Source organism: Melospiza melodia, chromosome 1 (assembly GCF_035770615.1).
Source record: "Melospiza melodia melodia isolate bMelMel2 chromosome 1, bMelMel2.pri, whole genome shotgun sequence".
NCBI lineage: Eukaryota > Metazoa > Chordata > Aves > Passeriformes > Passerellidae > Melospiza > Melospiza melodia.
The window spans coordinates 85,829,326-85,848,761 of NC_086194.1; the positions used below are offsets into that span (position 1 = coordinate 85,829,326).

At 39.9% G+C, this 19,436-nt stretch overlaps 1 protein-coding gene across 8 annotated transcripts in view; it reads right to left on the reverse strand.

The window, feature by feature from the left end:
- The window catches only part of PHACTR1 (phosphatase and actin regulator 1), a 298,270-nt gene that overhangs the window by 100,877 nt on the left and 177,957 nt on the right, over positions 1 to 19,436 (reverse strand). For all 8 annotated transcript variants that reach the window (XM_063160585.1, XM_063160613.1, XM_063160574.1 and 5 more), the window contains one exon: positions 16,207 to 16,371. In XM_063160585.1, the coding sequence (XP_063016655.1) occupies positions 16,207 to 16,371 (165 nt within the window). The remainder of the gene's footprint in view (positions 1 to 16,206; positions 16,372 to 19,436) is intronic.

The following is a 19,436-nucleotide window of genomic DNA, read 5'->3' on the forward strand; positions in this document are numbered from 1 at the left end:
ATTCCAGCTTCCTGACTTATGCAATATCTTTTATTTATATATCTCTATCTATCTCTATATATTGCACTTGAATAAGCTGCTCTGGAAGGTTCAGTCCCTAAGCTGAGTCATTGCATGTTTCTTAATACACTTAATCTCACGGAATAGTTGCTCACATCAATCCACACCTAGCACATGCTGTGAAAACATAATTTATGAGCTACATCTCTTCAGTATCTGGATTTTGACTAGGTTTTTAAGACTAGCTTACTAGCTTACTTTCCTTTACTAAGGAAAGTAGGAATGAATGCACGTGAGCATGTGTAAATGAGCATTAATCACAGCTACTCATGCTTGTTTGTCTTCCTGCCATCTAGATTCGGCCTCTATTTCATTCCTTAGCTATCATACTGTCTGCCTCATACCTTTTATCTTCAAGCACTTAGCAGAAGTCCGCTCCAAATTAGGAATCAGCTTAATAATTAAAAGATCTGTACCTACACAGAATAAAATGGACTGGTAGAACAATGCACTTTAGGGCAAAATTTATGCTTTTCTTTACAATGCCAGTGTTACCTAACCTGACAGATTTAATAGGAAATACCTAGACGTAACTGAAAACAAAATTTGACCTGAAATATCTGAAACAGAGGTGTAAGTCAAAGTACAACTTGATCTTATGTAAGCAAAAGTCAATTGTTATTTGCTGCTTTATGTTATCCAAGTGACATTGGTGGTAACTATTAAAAAAATTGGGAAAGATCACAGTCCAAAATAAAATGAAGTGAAATCTTAGCCTAGCACTGATCTGTGGCTAGCATGACTTTAAGGCAATCTGTGCTTTGTTTATCCTCTCCTTGCCTGCCCACAGGGCTGCAGGACAGAAGACAAGCTGAGAAAATACTGTGAGCCAAGGAGCTGGCCTAGATGGCTGCCTGAGATACCTGAAGGCAAGCTCAGCTTTGGCTGAGGTCCTGCTGGTTGTCTCTTGCGGTTTCTCTGTGTGAGTTGTTGTCCGTGCAGAGCCAGGGCTTCCGCAGGCATTTCACCTGACGGAAAGGGGCTGAAATGGGAGTGGTGAGTCACAGCACGTCTCTGGGGCATGCTCTGCTCCTACCACGGGTAAGGTCCGCCGCTGTCAATTCCAGCAGTGAACATGACACTGCCAACATCTGTTTGGGACACTTCTGGCCAGAACTGGAGCCACAACTTACATCGTACTGACGAAACTGCTATCTCATTTAAGGATTCTCCCATGATATGCAGCATGCAAAAATGAAACAAAAATTCTCCAGAGGTGCACTCTGAGCAATCTCAAAGCAGACAGTATTAAAAGGATAAAAAACAGCTTAGGTTTTAGTAAAATGCAGTGGCCCACTGGCTGCAGAGGATATCCTGTGGCACAAAAATGATTGCAGGCAGTTGGCAAGAAGAGACAGGTCAGTGTGTTCATGTTTGCTCAGGGCTGATTCCAATTTTTTAAAATCGTATCAATTTCCTAGCCTAATACTGAGTGAAATTTAATTAAAGTGGTGTTTGAATTTAAGTATTTCACCATAATATCAGCTACCCACTCAGTACTACACTGCTCTCATCACAGACATACTGATTGAAGTTTACACAGCACTTCCCGCTTCTCCACAGAGGGCTGATTGGTCCCATGATGATCATGCTTCTCCTGATTTCCAGCTGGTACATTTCATTAAGAGACAGCTAAAACTGCCTCAGTGGTTTCCTCATATTACTTTTCCACACAAGCAGTTGGTTTGACTACCAAGGGGATGCCAAGGAGTCAGGAACAGGATGAGAGGGTGGCTTTTGAGAAGTCTTTTCCTACACAGAGGTAGTCCCACTTCAAAAGGCTTTGGGAAACATTCTCATGAGCAACTGAAAATGCCTAAAGATCTCCTGGAGACTAATGGGACCAATGCATTTACATTATTCAAGCAAAATGAAACAGGAAAAATTAAGTAAACAATGAGCCAGAAATCAGCATTTTGTAAACAATCTCCTATTTGTTATTCATCAACATAATTTTGTTCTGCAGTTATCTCCTCTAATAAATGTGTGTGCATTTTTTGTGCTATTCTTTCCTTGAGAGCATTACTTAAAATAGTGTTCTCACTATTTGGAGTGCCTTAGATACACAGCAAAAAGCTTCCTGCAGAAAGCCTTCACTACATTTTTACAGAGGGTCAGGCCTGTTGTCACTGAAGGTGATGAGATTTTACAACCAAGTTTAACAGACAAAAGGATGGCCTATATCATCTGCTGCAGGCAGGCAATGTAGTGAGCTTGAACATGTGTATAGATTACAGGAGAAAAAAGTAGGACATAAGCATATATACATAAAGGTTTTACAGAAATAGCAGGTGTTAGATGAATAGGGAGACTCTGCTCTACCAGCTGCAAGCCAACTATGATATGGATCTAGGACTCCTGAATATTAGCCCTCTTTTTATCCAGCTTCTCTGCAGCACAAGAGGCACCAGTAGACTAGCAGCACAAGTACTTTGCTTAGCCCATACCTTGCCACATATGTTTGAAAAAGCTATTGCTTTACTCACCTTAACCTACAGGGAGTTTCAGACCATAGACACACACCAATTTATTCATAATATGCATACTGGTACCATGTTTGCTCTGACAGCGGCTAAGAGAGAGCTCTGCTTTTCTGGAGATACTGCTGGGTTTATTAGATAATGCAATCCTCAAAGCCCCTCTTCTGTTTCTCTCATTTATCTGTGCAGTGAACTATGATTTGGCCTACTTTCAATTAGCACAGAAGGGGAGCGTCTCAGCTCTCCTCCCCTGTGGCTTTTCTATCCTGTGTATTTGCAATGTTCACTTTTATAGCCTTTCCTTCTAGGGATGCAGGAAAGAAAACAAGACCAATATAAATCATTTTGCAGCATGGGGCAACAAGGTTACTCAAATATACACTGTATTTCCTGGATGAAACAATGTTGCCAAGACAACAGATATCACAGGTAAAAGCCACTCTTCCTCAGGGCACATAATTCCACAGATAAATTCTGAAGACCCTGGTAAAATTCAAGTCCTTTCTCTCAGTGGTCATTTTGCTGATAAGGACAATAGGAGAAAGATGTCATGACTATGCTGAAGAGCACACAGCCAGCTCAATTCAAATGAATTAAATGAACCAGTGCCAGAAGACAACTAAATTGTGAAACAGTTACGTCTTCACTAGCAACAGGGGCTCCAGACCTCTGGAAACCAATGTTCAGGTGTCAGCACATGGGCTCACCAATGGCTTCTACAAGAGCAGCTCAGGTAATGCCTTCTCAACAGATCAAAGAATACTACAAATAATGCCCTGACCAAAATGTGAATTGGCATTAATTCTGTTAATTCAGTTGCCCCAGTTCAAGCCTCAGCTGCCTGCATTCAGAAGGTGTAACAGTATGAATGACACAGCTGAGACTTGGCTTGATCCAAGTGCAGTCACTCAAATGAGGGCAGCTGAGTTAAGCCAGTCTCACAATCCTTGCAGTGAAATCAGAAAATGGACTAATCTGCTAGACTAACAAACGGGAGGATTTTGATTGGTTTTGTCAGCTTCTTGCGGCGCATTTTAGCCTGCAGGAATGTTGTCTGCACATTAATGCCAGAAACACCACAGTGTCACTGGCCTCTCGTTTCAGCACAATGCCTTTGCAGATTCAGATGCAAAAAACCAACATCAATATTTAGAGGTAGCCATTCCAAACTGGAAGTTTTCTGGGGCGTAAACATCACATCTAAATAAAAGATAGTGCATGGACTCGGTTACTAGCAGGGAGAAGTACATGTGCCAGGGCTCCTGCATCGCTGCTGCCAGCATTAGAGTTCTGTGTTACGGAGATCAACAATGGATGCCTGGCTGACTGTGGGGTCAGTTCAGATCCATCACTAATTAAGAGCAGCTGTTGCTGATTTGATTTTTTAAATTTATAAACCAATACACAGGGGTTTTCTGTAATAATCTTCCCACGACAGTTCTGCATTTGTCTGCCTGCAGAGTAACCTCCTGATCTCTCCCAGGGGTCTGATCAAAACCCTGCAAATACCTTCACACCCTGGCTCTTTCCAAAGCAAACAGAAGCATGAAGACACACAAGGATTCTTCACTTAGCACAAAATCCAAAATAATTTCTATAAACAATTTCACAGAAGCTTCTTATTCTTATAAGTATCTTATTCTGATACTTACCTTCCTTACAGAAGTACATTTGATGAAAGATATTGCAGATATTTTGAAGTTAATACTGAGGTTGTAAAAGGATGCCGTATGTGCTGCCACTCTTCTAAACTCATTGGCCAGCCTAAAACAAGAAGAGCCAAAGCATCCCTTTCTATAGCACCCAGCCAATGCCTTGTTTTCTCCCATCCCTTCCTGCATATTTTTAGCAGCAGCAGTGGCTTCCTTGTCTTTATATGCCTTCATTGGTAATTCCACTACCTCTTTCCAATTTTGGCATACTTTGGTCAGGACAAAAGATCATAAATTTGTAGTGTTTCTAAAATTCTGAAAGGCTGGTTAGGGAAACTTGACCCAAATTGCCATTCCCAGGCTTGTGATCAGATGGCAAAAGATTCAGGAAGGAGCAACCCATACAATATTGTGTTTCAAAAGTTCTGTTTCTCATGGAATTACTGAGTCTGATTTTTTTCACAACTATAAACTAGAATCCTTCAGATTGAGGACTGGGATGGTGTACAGGAAGCTACTAGCTGGTGAGAAAAACCACTACCACTCAGGTATGCAAACTGTAGCTCAAATGTCATCTAATATTTCACTCATAGTCAACTACATAATTTTTTAAAATGGATGTTTTATCTATCTGTAGCATATTTTCTTATTAGATGAGAAACTGGGAGGAATGCTACTATGACTACTTAATACAGATTTGATCCTATGCCCACAAAAACCAGAGAGAATCAAATGATCATTTTTATGGGGCTTTTGATCAGGTCCATAAAGCACACAGACCATTAGATGTACATGTACAGTTCTGAAAATGTAAGTGCCAGTACAGAAGTGTAAATGCAGTATTGATTCTTGATGATAGTGATAGAAATTCACGGCTTCAAATGGTCTTGAGGCAGAACTTAACTATAAAAGATTGCAAGGTTTCTAAATATATGTGCATACCCTGGAAACATTCTGCCCGCAGATATTGTTTATTACTGCAAAGATCTGAGCACCCACCAAGTCCCACAGTGTTCCTTTGGGAACAGAGCACCTCAGAAAGGTGATTGTGCAGTTGGCAGAAGCCTTCCTGGCCAGTCCATACGAACAAAGGCTTTTGGTATTCGGGGACTGCCTGCCAGGCACCCTGCGCTCAGTGAGGACAGCGACAGAATTCATCAGCTTCAGCAGGAAGAAAATCAGACTCATTGCCAACCATTTTCAGCATAAATATATGCACTGCCTTCAGGTAGAAGCATATCTGGACCTTTTTTGGTCCTTCCTCAGACGACTGCTTGTCTGTGCATGTTCAGCTGTCAGCCCCATGCTACTTTTAACTAAGGATTAAATGAAGAGCACATGGGGACCAAGAGCTTCCTGCAAGACACAGGGAAATGAGCAATTGATGTTTTCAGATTCAAGTAGTAGCTAGTGGCAGTCAAACTCCCTGTAACTTTTCTTTTAGAATAGGCAAAAAATGCTGTTGGGTAAATTTAAAAAGTGTGGTTCACCACAGCAAAAGGATGATTTTTACTGCCTGTTTTGATAAAGAGAATTGTTTGGGATTGCCAGATTACCTTGAAGAGATGTAAATAGAACTCTGAGGATATACAGGACCCATACTGTTAATTACCAAATTAAAACCTTTTAAAGAGGAACCTGTCCTTCAAAAATGCATATACCCATACTCATCTGCAAAATAAGAGACTGAGAAACTCCATTTTTCAACCTAGAAACATATACCTGCTACTCCAGTAAGAACAAAAGGAATAGTGAGTCATGTTCAGCATCATGGATCTATTCTACCACTACCTTTATGTAAAAGTGTTGAATATCCTGTAGATAATAAGCAATTCAGATGCAGTTAACAACAGATAGTATTGTCTTCAGCCTACACAAACAAATAGTAACCAAATTAAATCTTGTTTTTAACTACTTCTTTATACAGACATCATACAGTGGAACTGAAACATTCATCTGAAAGTGTATCAATAAAGCAAATTTTTAGTATTCACAAAATCTGTATGTTTCTCCAAATAGGGAGCTTAACTTCTAAAAGGAATGAGTACTTTTCCCCCGTGCTCTTGGTTTCTAAGATTTTCTCCTACATTTTAGAAATCCTTTTTATTACTGTAAACCCAAAGTCTCTCTGAATTACTTGACTTTGAGAGCTGCAGGTCTGAAGAAACCCTACATATGGAGAGACTGACCCCAAAAAAAAGAGACCTGGTCAAATTGCAGTCAAGTCCTGCAATACTTAGAAGTCCAATATCTACAGATGTTGTTTGCAACAAGACTGGGATGGGTTAGCAGCAGAATTTGGAAGAGAACACAACATCTTTCTCTCTTCATTAAACATTCTTATCACCACCTCGGACTTCCTTTGCCCAGTCCCTCAGGCAGTCCAGTAGCCAGGTGCAGCTTTCACAAACAGAGCCTCTAGCACCCATCTCTTGTGACACCTCAGGTTTACACCTCAGACACCTCAGATCTACGCTTTCCTGCACTTTAGTTCTGGTGATTGCTTACATGGGTGCTCAGGAAGAGCAATCTGAATTGGAGATTCAAGGAGGATCACCAGTGCCACATTAAACACTTATGTGGACACTTTAATTCAGAACTAAATTTGCCTTAATGAATTAAAATAAAATGAATGAGTTTATGAACTGCATAAACATCCACCCAAGGGTTTATGATGTTATAACTAATCTGTTTCATATTTATGGTTTAAATAATTCAAGTTACAATGTATAAACAAGCCCTAGAATAAAAAAGACTTAGACCAAGCTTTCTATGAAACTGTTCCTCATCAAGCTATCTTTGATTTCCAATTCATAATCTGTGTTTTCCTATTAAGCCTCTGTATATAGGGCAATTCAGTTTCTCTTTCTAGCAGCTATTTATTATTCCTTAACATATTAGCCCCAGCATCCCTGGAAAGAGCTCATGAAGTTAATGGTTTTGTCTGGGTGATTGCCGTCCATATTTCAGATCCCCGTGGACCTGGAATTCTCATCTCTGCTGCCAATACCCTATACATCTAACTGTATGTGCCTTTAATGCAGCTCATGGACATGGAAATAAAGGGTAACCACCATGATTAAAAAGTCCCATCAGATTAGACCCACTGGGCTGCATGCTCACACGACCAAACCAACCCATTTCCCAGTCACAACACGGGTCACACGGCACAGCAGGACTCCCTCGAGGTTCTGCCGTGCTGGCCTTGGGGATTCCTGCTTCATTTCCCCCCTGCGGGAAACACTGAGAGAGAGCAAAACAGCATTCTAGGAATAAAGCTTCCTCAACAGCACTTCTCAGTGAAAGCAACATTGTGAAGACAAATTTCCTCATGGACTCATGTCACTGTGAAATGTTGTGATTTTTTCCTGTGCCTTTATAAAGGCAGTGAAAATCAAAGAACAAAAGCCAGCGGTCTGAGAAATACTAATTAATATCCATGCTTCCACATACAATCTAAACATAAAATGCAGCTTCTACACATTTTGTTGTTAAATGAAATCATTCTAAAATAACCTGTAAGGACACTGTCTGATGAAGACCCTCCATTCATGAGTCATAGTAATGGAAGCTGAGGATGTACAACAACTTTTTACACAAGAATGAGCTTATTCCAAACACGTATTCTCTCTCCCCACAGCCAGATATTCCATTATTGGTGATTTGTTGCTAAAACACTTAAAACATTTCCAGTGGACGTTGTTCTCTAATCCATATGCCATGAAAAAGCTTATGTTATGAACAGCATCTATTTCAATCATCACAATTTGTACTTTTTCTAATGGATTAATTGTATTATATTATTTTAACATGAATGCACTGTTGTAGAATTATGTCACAGCATTAGAGTTTGGGTGGCCTCATATAATCTTCATGCAGCAGCTGGAATTGTAATTAGCATAAAAACCAAACAGCCTCATTAAACATCTCTTTCCTGTAAGATGGGACACATTTAGAGGCCTCGTTTCACACATTCCATTACAGCTGGCACGGGGGTAGAACAATCCCTAAACGCATTTTTCAGCCCAGCTAAGCAAAGCCCACTTCTTAAACCCTGGAAATGTTCTGCAGCACATCTCAGGAAGACACAGTGATACTGCTCTGTAGTGGAATACATGCTCCCGGGGGAGTGATTGTTTCCTCCATTTTTGAACTAGGAGCTTCCAGTTGGCAACTCAAGTATAAAAATAGACAACTGCTTTCACTGCCTTCCTTGTACAAATCAGATCTGCAACTTCCGAATGCATTTCCATTCTTTTAATCTCCTTAAAATGACAAATCTGAAGACGCTGACAATTTAAAAATCAGCAATAGAGGCAAACATCAGCCATCACTTTCCCTTGCTATTAAGTTTCTTCTGCCACCCTAGCTTTGGGCTGTTTATGTAATTGTGAGGCTTAAAATGACCACTGGCTTTAAAAATCTCTGTGAATCTTTGGTTCCACAGCAGTAAGCAGATACACAAGATAGTTTTGCTCCCTCTATAGAACAGCAAAAGATGAAATTTTTTAAAAGTTGTCTACAGTTTTGCATGAATTCTGGTACATTTTCCTGCCAATTTCTCAAAAGACATTAAGAAAATGTCAGTGCATACAAAAAGAAGTTAAATGCACTCCTAGAATTTTTTTTTCACTTTCAAAATTCAGAATACATCAAGTGTGTAGTTTTGGATCAATGCAAAAAATAGAACTGTGTATGGATTTTAATTTTTATTCAGTCCTTGAATGCAAGCAGTGTAATACTTCAACAGACCTAAGATACAAATGGTTTTCTGTCTACCAGGAAACCATTTTATATATGAAATTCAGGTTTTTAACTATACTAAATAATATCTAGTTCCAATTTCAAACAGAAATGTAAATTTGCATAAAAACTCTTCTAAGATTAATCTAGAAAACACTGAAATATAATGATCTTAATTTTTTTATTTTTCTTCATGCAAAAATATTTATTTCATTCAATGTACATTCAGGAACTGCCCAAGTTCCTGCAAAATGCTGCTTTTCTTCAGACAATGACAGCTTGTGCTTACCTCAAATAATCACAACATGGTGAACATAGCAGCCCTTTCTAACTCTGAAAAGTAGTTGTACTGCTGGTTTTTAATAAAACCAGAGCTCCTTTTTTTGCAAGTTTGGACTTAGTTTTATAAAAGTGCCATCTCTTCTCCCAAAATCTTGGAAATGATCAGTGATTTTTAGCAATGCCTTAATGCTGTATGAGCTGCTCCAGCAAAGCAAAAATACCTGGCTTGGACCAGCATCTTTATCACCTGCTCCCTGTTTCACTTCAAAAGGGTCCCTAGGGGTTTCACACAAAAATATTAACAGGCTTTGTCATGGAGGAGAACAGGAAGGGTTCTGAGGTATTTCAGGCTTCAGGGTGGCTTCAGACCCAGCTAGCCTGGAGGGGACACTGTGCTCTCTCTCTGAGCACTGATTCAGAATTCTGAATTATATTTCCAAGTCATCAGAATATGAGCATCAGGGAAGATAAAAACATAATTACTTCTGTTCTCCATATCTAAACCTAGAGACAGTCTGGCTTGAAAGTATAAGAGGAATTTTAAATGAAATATTTATACTTTTCACATGGGTTCACAGCAGATATTAAATAAAATTCAGAAGAACAGAATGGGAGCATAAAGTGCTATAAAACACTTATCCTTGTTAGACAATAATCCAAACAAAACCACTCTTTTCAACAAAAACAGAACCTCTGCAGATAGATGTCAATAACCTGGCACTTGGGAAAACCACACTGAGGTCTCTCACCCCACAGAGCACCACCTAAAAGTACAGGCAGGGCTGAAGCAGGCATGGCTGCAGCCTGTGCTTCTCCTTCCTTTCCCCAGGCAAAGGTCTTACCTAAATTGCATGACCAGTTTAATACCCTAAGGGTTTTCTATGAAAAACACAAGAGGCAATTACTGGCAAAGCAGAAGGTTTAAGAGAATTGAATTGGCAATATATAATTGAATGTCTCCCATCTGGAATATTCTGGAAAGAAAAGTTTAAAATATTTACCTGTTGTAGTTAGAAATAATCAGCAGTAGGAATCAAATGATCTGGGCATGGTTTATGAATAACAGTTTCTTTAATTGAACAGCTTTATCACATTTTGGTTTTTTTCTTGTTATTTATCAGAAACACTGAAAAATCCTTGCCCGTAAGTGTTGCCAATTTAAGCAATCTCCCCTGCTGACTGGGAGACTTAACTTACATAAACACACTGGCATATTATTTTTTTAATAGAGTATCTTAAAAAAAAATCTGGTTGGAAAAACCAAAGCACCAAGGATTAACAAGTGGAAAAAAAAAAAGATTCAGGCACAAAATTATTATCTGTTTTAAAGCAGATTTTGGGAGTGAGGCAGCTAAAGTTTGGATGAGTCAGCTTTGAAGAGGCTCACTTAATATCTTTAAATGGCTTGAGTGAGAGTGAAAGCAAATGGAAGAGCATGTTACACCCTCCCCAAAAAGTAAACTGAAAAAATCCACATGCTCCCTTTTGGCATTGTCTACACTATTTGGCTTAAATCTTTAGATCGAGAGTGCAGACCTCCTCTATTCCTACTTAACAGAGTAACTGCTAGCAAGAGAAGATTGTCATCCTCTGTACAGATAACTATTAAAAGAGTCTTAAGGCCCTTAGGCAGCAGATCAATCCAGAGACCTGCCCTGAATGTCCTTTTCCCCAAACCAGCTGATGATACTTGGCTCACAATGGTTTGCATTTTGGCTCTTTTGATATTCTGGTCTACTTCAGCCCCGGTCTTCATCATTTCCAACTCTCTACACCTTGAGACAGGTTCTTGAACACCAGTCTCTACAATGTAACCCAAGCCAATGAAGCCTTACATGAAACAGGATCAGATCTCCCCTGTTCTCAGGAGGGTACCCCAAGCATAGGGCTAGAAAGTCACAGTGGTGTCTTCCTTGGTCACAGACCAAGGTGTGGCTCACCCATGGGTTTTGGGATGGGAACTGTGGCACCGGAGGACTGATATGTGATTACTGCCCTGTAGAGGACGATTCCAAGTGCTTCTAGGAAGGGAAACTGGGACACAAATAAAAGGAGCTTTCAATGTACCTAGGAGGAAAGGCTGAGTTCAAAAGATTTTCCTTTCCTGCTATTCTCTTGTCATTCCAACTAGTGTCCTTCAAGTACAAGTTACGTGCTTCCTTCTCCATTTTGCCTGAGCACTGTGATTCAGGAAGCAAGGATGGTGGAAGACAGATGCACCAATTCTTTAAAATGAAGGTCACCAGAAATGCGAAAAGACAAAACAAGACATTTTTCTCTACTCAAAATTCTCCAAGCAGCTGAAACACTTTTTTTCTGAAAGGTTGCAAACAGTTGGCTTTTGACGAAAGTAGCGACAAAAAACCTTCAATAATATTTCAAGTAAGCGCAGAATCTATTTCCCCTCAAGCTTCTTTCTTTCAGAAGCAGTTCCTTCTCCAAAACATCTCCAGGAAATGACATTTCAGCACGTGTACAGCACTGCAATAAAACAGCAACACACCCAGGAATATTTTTCAAGTTCACAGCAAGGCGAGCAGATGATCAAGGTATTAAAAAAAATTACAAAGGTCTAGCAGAGGAGACAGTGAGCTTGGTCTCTTGCTATCTGCTTTGCTGATTCTCAGAGAGCCCCATTTGGCTTTTAAAATCTTGATCAGTCTTCTAGAGCCATCCCAGCTGCATCCAGCCACGGAAATGTGCTTGAGTATAGAAAATGATGTTTCTTCCTGGCTTGTTCTGCCATGAGACTGCTACTTGTCAGCTGTAAGAAACAATGCTCTTAACAGAAAGAATTTTGCCATTTAGAAGTTTGCCCGTTCTTCACAGCTTTATAATACCTCACATTTTTGTTGAGGGGGCCTTGGCCCTGCATGGAAATAAAGGTTTCCACACTTCATGTAAAAATCTTTGCTAACTTTGAAAACATACAGCATATCTTTGACTGTAGCATGAATAACAATGTGGCAGAATTTGGTTTCTTTGTTTAAGTCCCTGTATATGGAACTTCAGTGTCCAGAGAGTTTATGCTGTACTGCAGGGGTCTCATCACCCATCAAGGAACTTACAATAGATGTTCTGTGATAAAATGATTTGCAGACCTGACACTGAAAACCACATCGTGCTGGTGGGAACTTCACTTTTGTCCAGGAGGAGAATTTCTCTGACGTGTCATTCACATTCTCTGACAAAATTCCTTCACCCAGGGTTTTTCTCCTGGGAAGCTCAGAAGCCTCAGAGAAAAGGAAAACAATTCTTATCTCATTTGCTTCTCCTGTGTTTTGCTCATGTAGAATGTGTTTGGAGATTGTTTACCAAAAGGTGATTGCCTGATTAGATTCTGGTGTGACTTGCTTTGACTCATTGGCCAACCAAGGCCAAGCTGTGTTGGAACTCTGGAAAGAGTCATGAGTTTTCATTATTATCTATTTAGCATTCATTAAGTATCTTTTCTGAATTTTTCAGTTTAGTATGGTATAGTATTCTTTAATATAATATAGTATTATAAAGTAATAAATTAGCCTTCTGAGAACATGGAGTCAGATGCATCATTCCTATCTTCATTGGGGCTTCCCTACAAATACAATACTGTGAGAATTAACTTGTTTCTGTTCCTGCTGTGGAACACTGGTGTCCCTCATAGAGTGTAATCTCCCTGCTTTCTGAGATTATGCCTAGACAAAGCCTATCTTTCATTCACAGTGCACATTCCTTACATACCTCCTTAACACACCACCTTCCAGCAGAAGAGGTCACAGATCAAACCCAGCGGCTCATCTGGTGCTTCCCACCTGCACACAGATCACGCTACCCGTGATCTTCTCTACCTGCTCTGGCTGTTTTACGAAATACCTGATGATGATCTCACAGAGACCAGCTGCAAGGCAAAGGCATGAGATGTCTGCATCAAACCCATGACTCTGACCTTTGTTACCAAGTCAGCACCAAGGCAATGTCAGAATTTGGACCCTTCTGCAACGTCACTACACAAATACCAAAACCAATGCACTCTATAAATACATAACTCTACAAAACATGAGCATCCTTTTGACCCTCTGCTTGTCAGTGACAATACAATAACAAAGCTGGAGGATGGGGGATTTATGCTCAAATACCACAATTTGAGTATTGATGTGCTGAGAGGAGTCATGTATAGTAAGCCTAACACTGAGGTCCTCCATCAATCAAATTATATACTGTCTCACCTCATGCAGTTACTAGATGTCAGAAAATAACTTTTCCTATCACCTAAAAGGTTTTTTTGCTCTTTGACTGTTGAATTGAATTTAAAAACATTCATCTCTGAATAACTAAGCAGAGCTTTCAGTCTGATAAAGATATGCATACAAAATGTTAGCACTTGGAAATACCAAGAAAAAGGCAACCTTTCAACCTTACATATCAGCTTTCTCTTTCTTTCTGTCCTCTCCCAGAGAAGAATCTCCCATTAATTTCAGAGGAAATTTCATCAGATTAGGCCATGTGTTTTGACCCTTACTACTTTTGACATTAAAAATAATTGAATCCATTGTTGCAGCAAATAAGGACGTAATAAAATACTTGTATTAGTATCTATTTTTTGATAATTACTGATGTTCTATGCAGGTGGGAAAGCTTGGGTGCGTGCCTGTAGGACACTAATGGGAATGCTTTTTTTCCAAGTGTCACATTTATCAGTGCACTAGAAGAAAATAAGCCTGTATTATGAAGCTTCATGCTGGCTCTCATTATGCCATCTCACAAGCTTGTCCTTTGATTCATTATAAAGATTAAATATATTTTCTCAGTGAGATCAGAGGTACTAGACAAGAGGTCATGCAAATGCTGGCAGAAAAATGCTAGTTTTCCACGTGTCAAATCTTTTGTACTACACATCAAAGGTTCAAACAATGCTTCTAATTGCTGTGGGGGTCTTGTAGGGTGCTGGTGGATTTCTGTTCCCCAGGGATGGGGATGATGGAAACTGTGAGGTCCCAGCTCTCGCACAGTCCAGAAGCAAATCTCTATCCCTGCCTTCTACAGGGTGCTCAGCAAATTTGACATCCTCATCAATTTTGCTGCAGTTAGTAGCAGGGGAGCTGACAGGAATACCAATTTTGCAGAGCAGCTGCAGGATACTGTTAACTTACTAGAAATAAAAATTTTTCTAAAAAAAAAAAGAGAAAGGTTTTGGATTCAACTGAGATCAAACCCAGTACTGTGACTGACGAATGTTCTGGAGACCCAGCTCTTAAATTGTTTTTTCAGACACTGACCTCACTCTTACTAGGGGAGAAGATACGCTGGCGTGTCTGGTAAAACTTCCTATTCCTCTGAGAAGAGAAAATACATGTGTTCAGTCTGGTTCTAATCACTGTGCACTTTCCAAATATTTTGGTAATGGGGCAAATCTTAGCAATACTTCTTGTAATGCCCAGAGTGGACTATGGAGCCATATTCCATCCAGCTTCAAACCAGTCAGCCTAAACACAGCAGCATGCAGCTCAGCCTCATCAGCTGGAGCTGCAGAAACCATAAAACTCAACAGTAGGCAAGCTTTAGCAACCCATGGTACCTCCTGAACAGCCATGGTTACTCTCCTAGTTGTAACCAACCAAGGCAGCATGCTCAAACTAGATTCAAAGCAGTGGTCACCACAGTGTCCACATATCCCTAAGAGCTACATGGTTTTCATGGAAATGCTACTACACTACACTATGGTTATGACTGATGCAGAATAAGAAAGACAAGTCCTTTTTTTTGCAGAAAGATATCATTTTTGGTGACAATAGCTTCTAGCTGTCAAGTCAAAAAATATGATCATCACTCAGAGTGATATAGCCATCCATTCCAGCTCATTAGTTTTTGGCTGATAAATCAGAAAGCAGCCTAAACAGCACACAGTAAAGAACTCATTCAGGTACAAACCCTGAAAATACTTATTCTGCATTTAAACTCATTCAAGAATTCACACTTAGTTAAATGAGATGTCTCACCCCATTGTGGGCCACTTTCAGGAGTACAGGATTTGGGGTGCCACAGGTACACCCAAGTAGTGCCTGAAACCTTCCACTGTGCAATACACAGGGTAGAAAAGCAACTTATTGTAGCTCAAGCCTCTTCTGACACTTGAAGGAGCAAGATACTCACTGCTTTCTTTCTAGTTCTAGAGAAAACAATAAGAAATCTGTAGAAACTCCATGTTTTCTCACAGATAATCCAGGCTAAAGACTTGCAGAACCAAATGTAGCAATTATTGGCCATCATGAAAGAACAAAGAAAATAAACCTTCTAAATAAATTGCAGAGCTTTCATCACATGGATCAATGCCTGCATCTGGGATTCTTGCTCAGACCAATTTACATTATAAACCCACATTTTTTCAGTTTCCCTTTTTTTTTTAATAACAAAGGGTCTTGGACTAGAAGTGCAAGAAAGCAATGGCAAAAGGAGGGGTGTGGCAGGAACTGAGACTTGGTTTTCTCAAAAAAACAGGGACACATCATTCCTGCCCAATGGAATGAATAATTTCTGGTTATCCAAGTTACTCAACACAATGTCAACTTTATCCAGTCACTCCTTTTTTTCTCACTCCTTTATTAGCACTCACAGGAGTTTAAATGTGGCTAAATCGACCTCTAGCATTATCTTTTCACACTGCCTTTTCCTTTATTCATAATCTGTGGAATCAATATTCAAAGATTTCTTCTGAGTTTGGCTCTAGATCTAGTAGCAGAACCTGAAAATAAAGCTTTGGTGAGCTGCTGATTTAATTGCAGCATACCCAATGTGTCACTTTAGGGCTTTTAAAGAAAAAGTTTGTAACAAAGTTAAAGATCTTCTCTTACAATCTGATGAATCTCTCCAAGTCAAGCTTCTAGAGTTGAAATCTCCCCAAGCCAAGCTTCAAGATTTGAAATACTCTTGCAAATTGAGACTGTATTACAAATTTTCAGCCTTAATGAGGAAAAAGTTCCAGATTAATAAACCGACCCCAACGCGACTGTTACCTGCTGAAGTGTGCTTAAATTTTTCACTCTTCTTCTTCCTCCATTTCCATGGCTTAAAAATTCTCCCAAGAGTGGCAAATTTGCTCCTTCTTCTGATTGGAGGCGTGTGAGTCCCAGGTACTAGAGAATCTGAACGCATTGCAGCCAGTCTTTCCACCTCTTCAGCTGTAATTCCGGCAAGAAAAAGAGAAAAACACAAGGAAGGTGGGAAGTGAAATAAATGCTTTAATAAATTATCAGAAAACCACACAGATGGCAAAAATTTTTCATGGACATGGAGAAGGATAACAAAGGGAAAAAAAAATTTACCATTATTTTCTTTTCTTTTAGTGAAATTGTTAATCTACTGTAAAGAACAGTAGTAAGAACAAGATTCAACAGAAAATTATTAAGTTATAGAAGTTATGGCTTTTAAAAAATTGTTCTACATTGCTCTAGACGGCTGGCAGTTCAGCCATCACCCATTCCTGGGGAAGTGTGACAGAGAATGGGGAAGAGAAAGCCAAAAAAAAAGATGCAATATAAGTTAAAAGAAATGTTACAGAGTTTTGTGGTTTTTTTTAATTGCAATGGAAAGAAACATTTTGTTTTACTAATATTTATTAAGAGCAAGGACCCTCATAAATAATGACCCTTTGGTACCATTTGGTGTCCATTAAAATTGTGTGGGTTACAAAAAGGGGCTACATTAGAACTTCCTAGTGAGACAGAGGGAGCTAAGAAAATCATAGAATCATAGAATTGTTTGGGATGAAAAAGACCTCTAAGAAGGAGTGCAGCTGTTAACCCAGCACTGCTAAGTCCACCCCTAAACCACATCCCCAAGTGCCAGATTTACACATCTTCTAAATTCTTCCAAAGATGGCGACTGCATCATCATCACCATCTTCGAAAGATGGTGACTGCCACTTCCCTGGCGGCCTGTTCCAATGCTTTACAACTGTTTACATAAAAAATTTTGTCCTAATATGCAATCTAAAATCTCCCTGGTGTCACTCGAGGCCATTTCCTCTAGTCCTACCACTGATTACCTGGGAGAAGAGGCTGATCCCCACCTGGCTACACCCTCCTTTAAGGTAGTTCTAGAGACCTATAAGGTTCCCCTGAGCCTCCTTTTCTCCTCCTAATCTCTCCTGCCTCAGATACTCATGATAAGACCTGTGCTCCAGAACCTTTAGCAGCCTTTCTCTAGTACCCCAGAGTCTTTCTTGTAGTGCAGGGACAAGTCTAGTCCCATTTTTCACCCCATTCACTGCCCCCCAATTCTTATGCTTAGCTTTAAACATTTAAACTTTTAATTTTAGATTTTAATGCAGTCTCCACTTCGGGCCGAATTCCCTTGAAGAGGATAGAGGTTTTCACTGAGCTTCTGTTTTTAAGAGTTCAGTTATCTGCCACCTTTACCCTGTAGTACACCATGATAGTCTCAATACTGGAAACAAAAAACCCTGAAGAACTTAAATTACCCTTCCAACTTGATAGAGAACAAGAGAAGTCTGGGGATTGTCCCTTGACATACTTAAATTGCATGGTCCCCCTGTCTCACATTTGCAAGGCAAAACTAATGCTGATAGTTTTGGGAAATAATATCTCTGACATTAGAGGCAGGAAAGCCAGGACCACAAAGAAAGCACCAACAGAGGGAAGGTACCAGTAGCACGAGAGGTTGTCTCTGTGCCACAGCTGCATAGTTCAGTCAGCATACAAGCAGGGGCTTTATGTGGTTTGTTGTTGTTATTTTTGTTTGTTCATTTTTTAAGTTGTTGTTGGGTGTTTTTTGTTTTTTTTTTTTTTTTAAGGGATACCATTTCCCAGACTTGTGTTGTAATGTGACACTGCCACTAACACTGATTTGAGAGGATTGCACACACAGTCCAGATGCATAAAGACAGGATGCAGATTGTCACCTCTCCTGCTCTGAAGACAACAGCCCAGTGTTTCTATTCACCTCTCATATTTTAAATATTAACCTCAGGCATGAGCTTGAGCTCAGGAACCTCAGCAAGAACATTGCTTTGAAGGGATGAGCACGCCCACTCCACACTGACAGAATCACCAGAGATTTTGGCTGGCAAATTCTTATGTATCTCAATGGAAATTTTTTCAAGGCTTTAAGTGAGCCAAATTTAGGTTGGTTTTCATGGGAACAGCCAGAGACGCATTTCTAACACAAAGGAGGTTTCATTATCAGAACTGCAACTGAACTACTATTTGAGTCCCTCAGGTCTTTGCAAGAAGGTTGGTTATTTTGTTATTGCTCTTTTGTTTGTTTTTAATGTTAATATCCAACATAATCCTTTTTCCTGTAAACTATCAATGCCAGATACAGTTGCCTGTAATTTTCCAAGGAAGAAAAAGCTAGCCAGCAAGATAGATAGATATATAGATAGATATATATCCGAGCCCAGATATTTCAGTGGAAATGGTTAAAAACTGCTATTCTTTGGGGTAATAAAGAGAAAGACAGACCTTTCTGAGAACATCTCTTTTCAATTTAAAACAGAGGGAATAAAAGATAATCTGGCCAAAGCATTTCATTCTGTTCCAGCTCTTTGTGCCTGACTGCCTGGAGAAATACCTTCTTATCCAAAGAACCCATTACAAGGCTCTGTCCTGTACAGGGGCTGGGACATGCTGTATCAAGGCTGGGAATTGCCTGGTTATGCTGAATAAACCATATGGATAAAAAGAAGAGGAAATCAGAAATTTCCTTACACTTTCTCATTTCACTGGAACCTGCTGGGCCTTGAAGACCAGCACAGGGTACAGACCACTGCCCTCTATATGCAGGTCCAAAGGGACAACTCCTTTTCCCCTTCCTCCATTTTTGAGATGCCTCTAGTTCAAGCAAGTAAGATCCCACTGTGCTCCAGTGTTGTGATTTTCTAGAGATGCTGCTAAAAGCAATGGGCTGGTATTGTCTTTGGTGTCTTATTGAGGGGACACAGGAACTGTGTCCCCACTGAGCAAACTGGGAATGACACTACTGCTGCTGCTGCTGAATTAGGCTTCCTGCTAACAAACCTACAGCTGAAACATTGAAATTCCTCTTGCTGCTCACCCTCTCTCCTTTTCACCATCACTGAGCCAAGATCTCTGCTATGCAAGTGCCTTTGTTATGAAATCTCAGAGCTGCAACAACTTCTCTTTACTAGCTGGTCCTAATTGGTATTGCTGAGGCCATTTCCTGGAGAACCAACACCCCTTAAAGACACTCTCCTTTCACAACA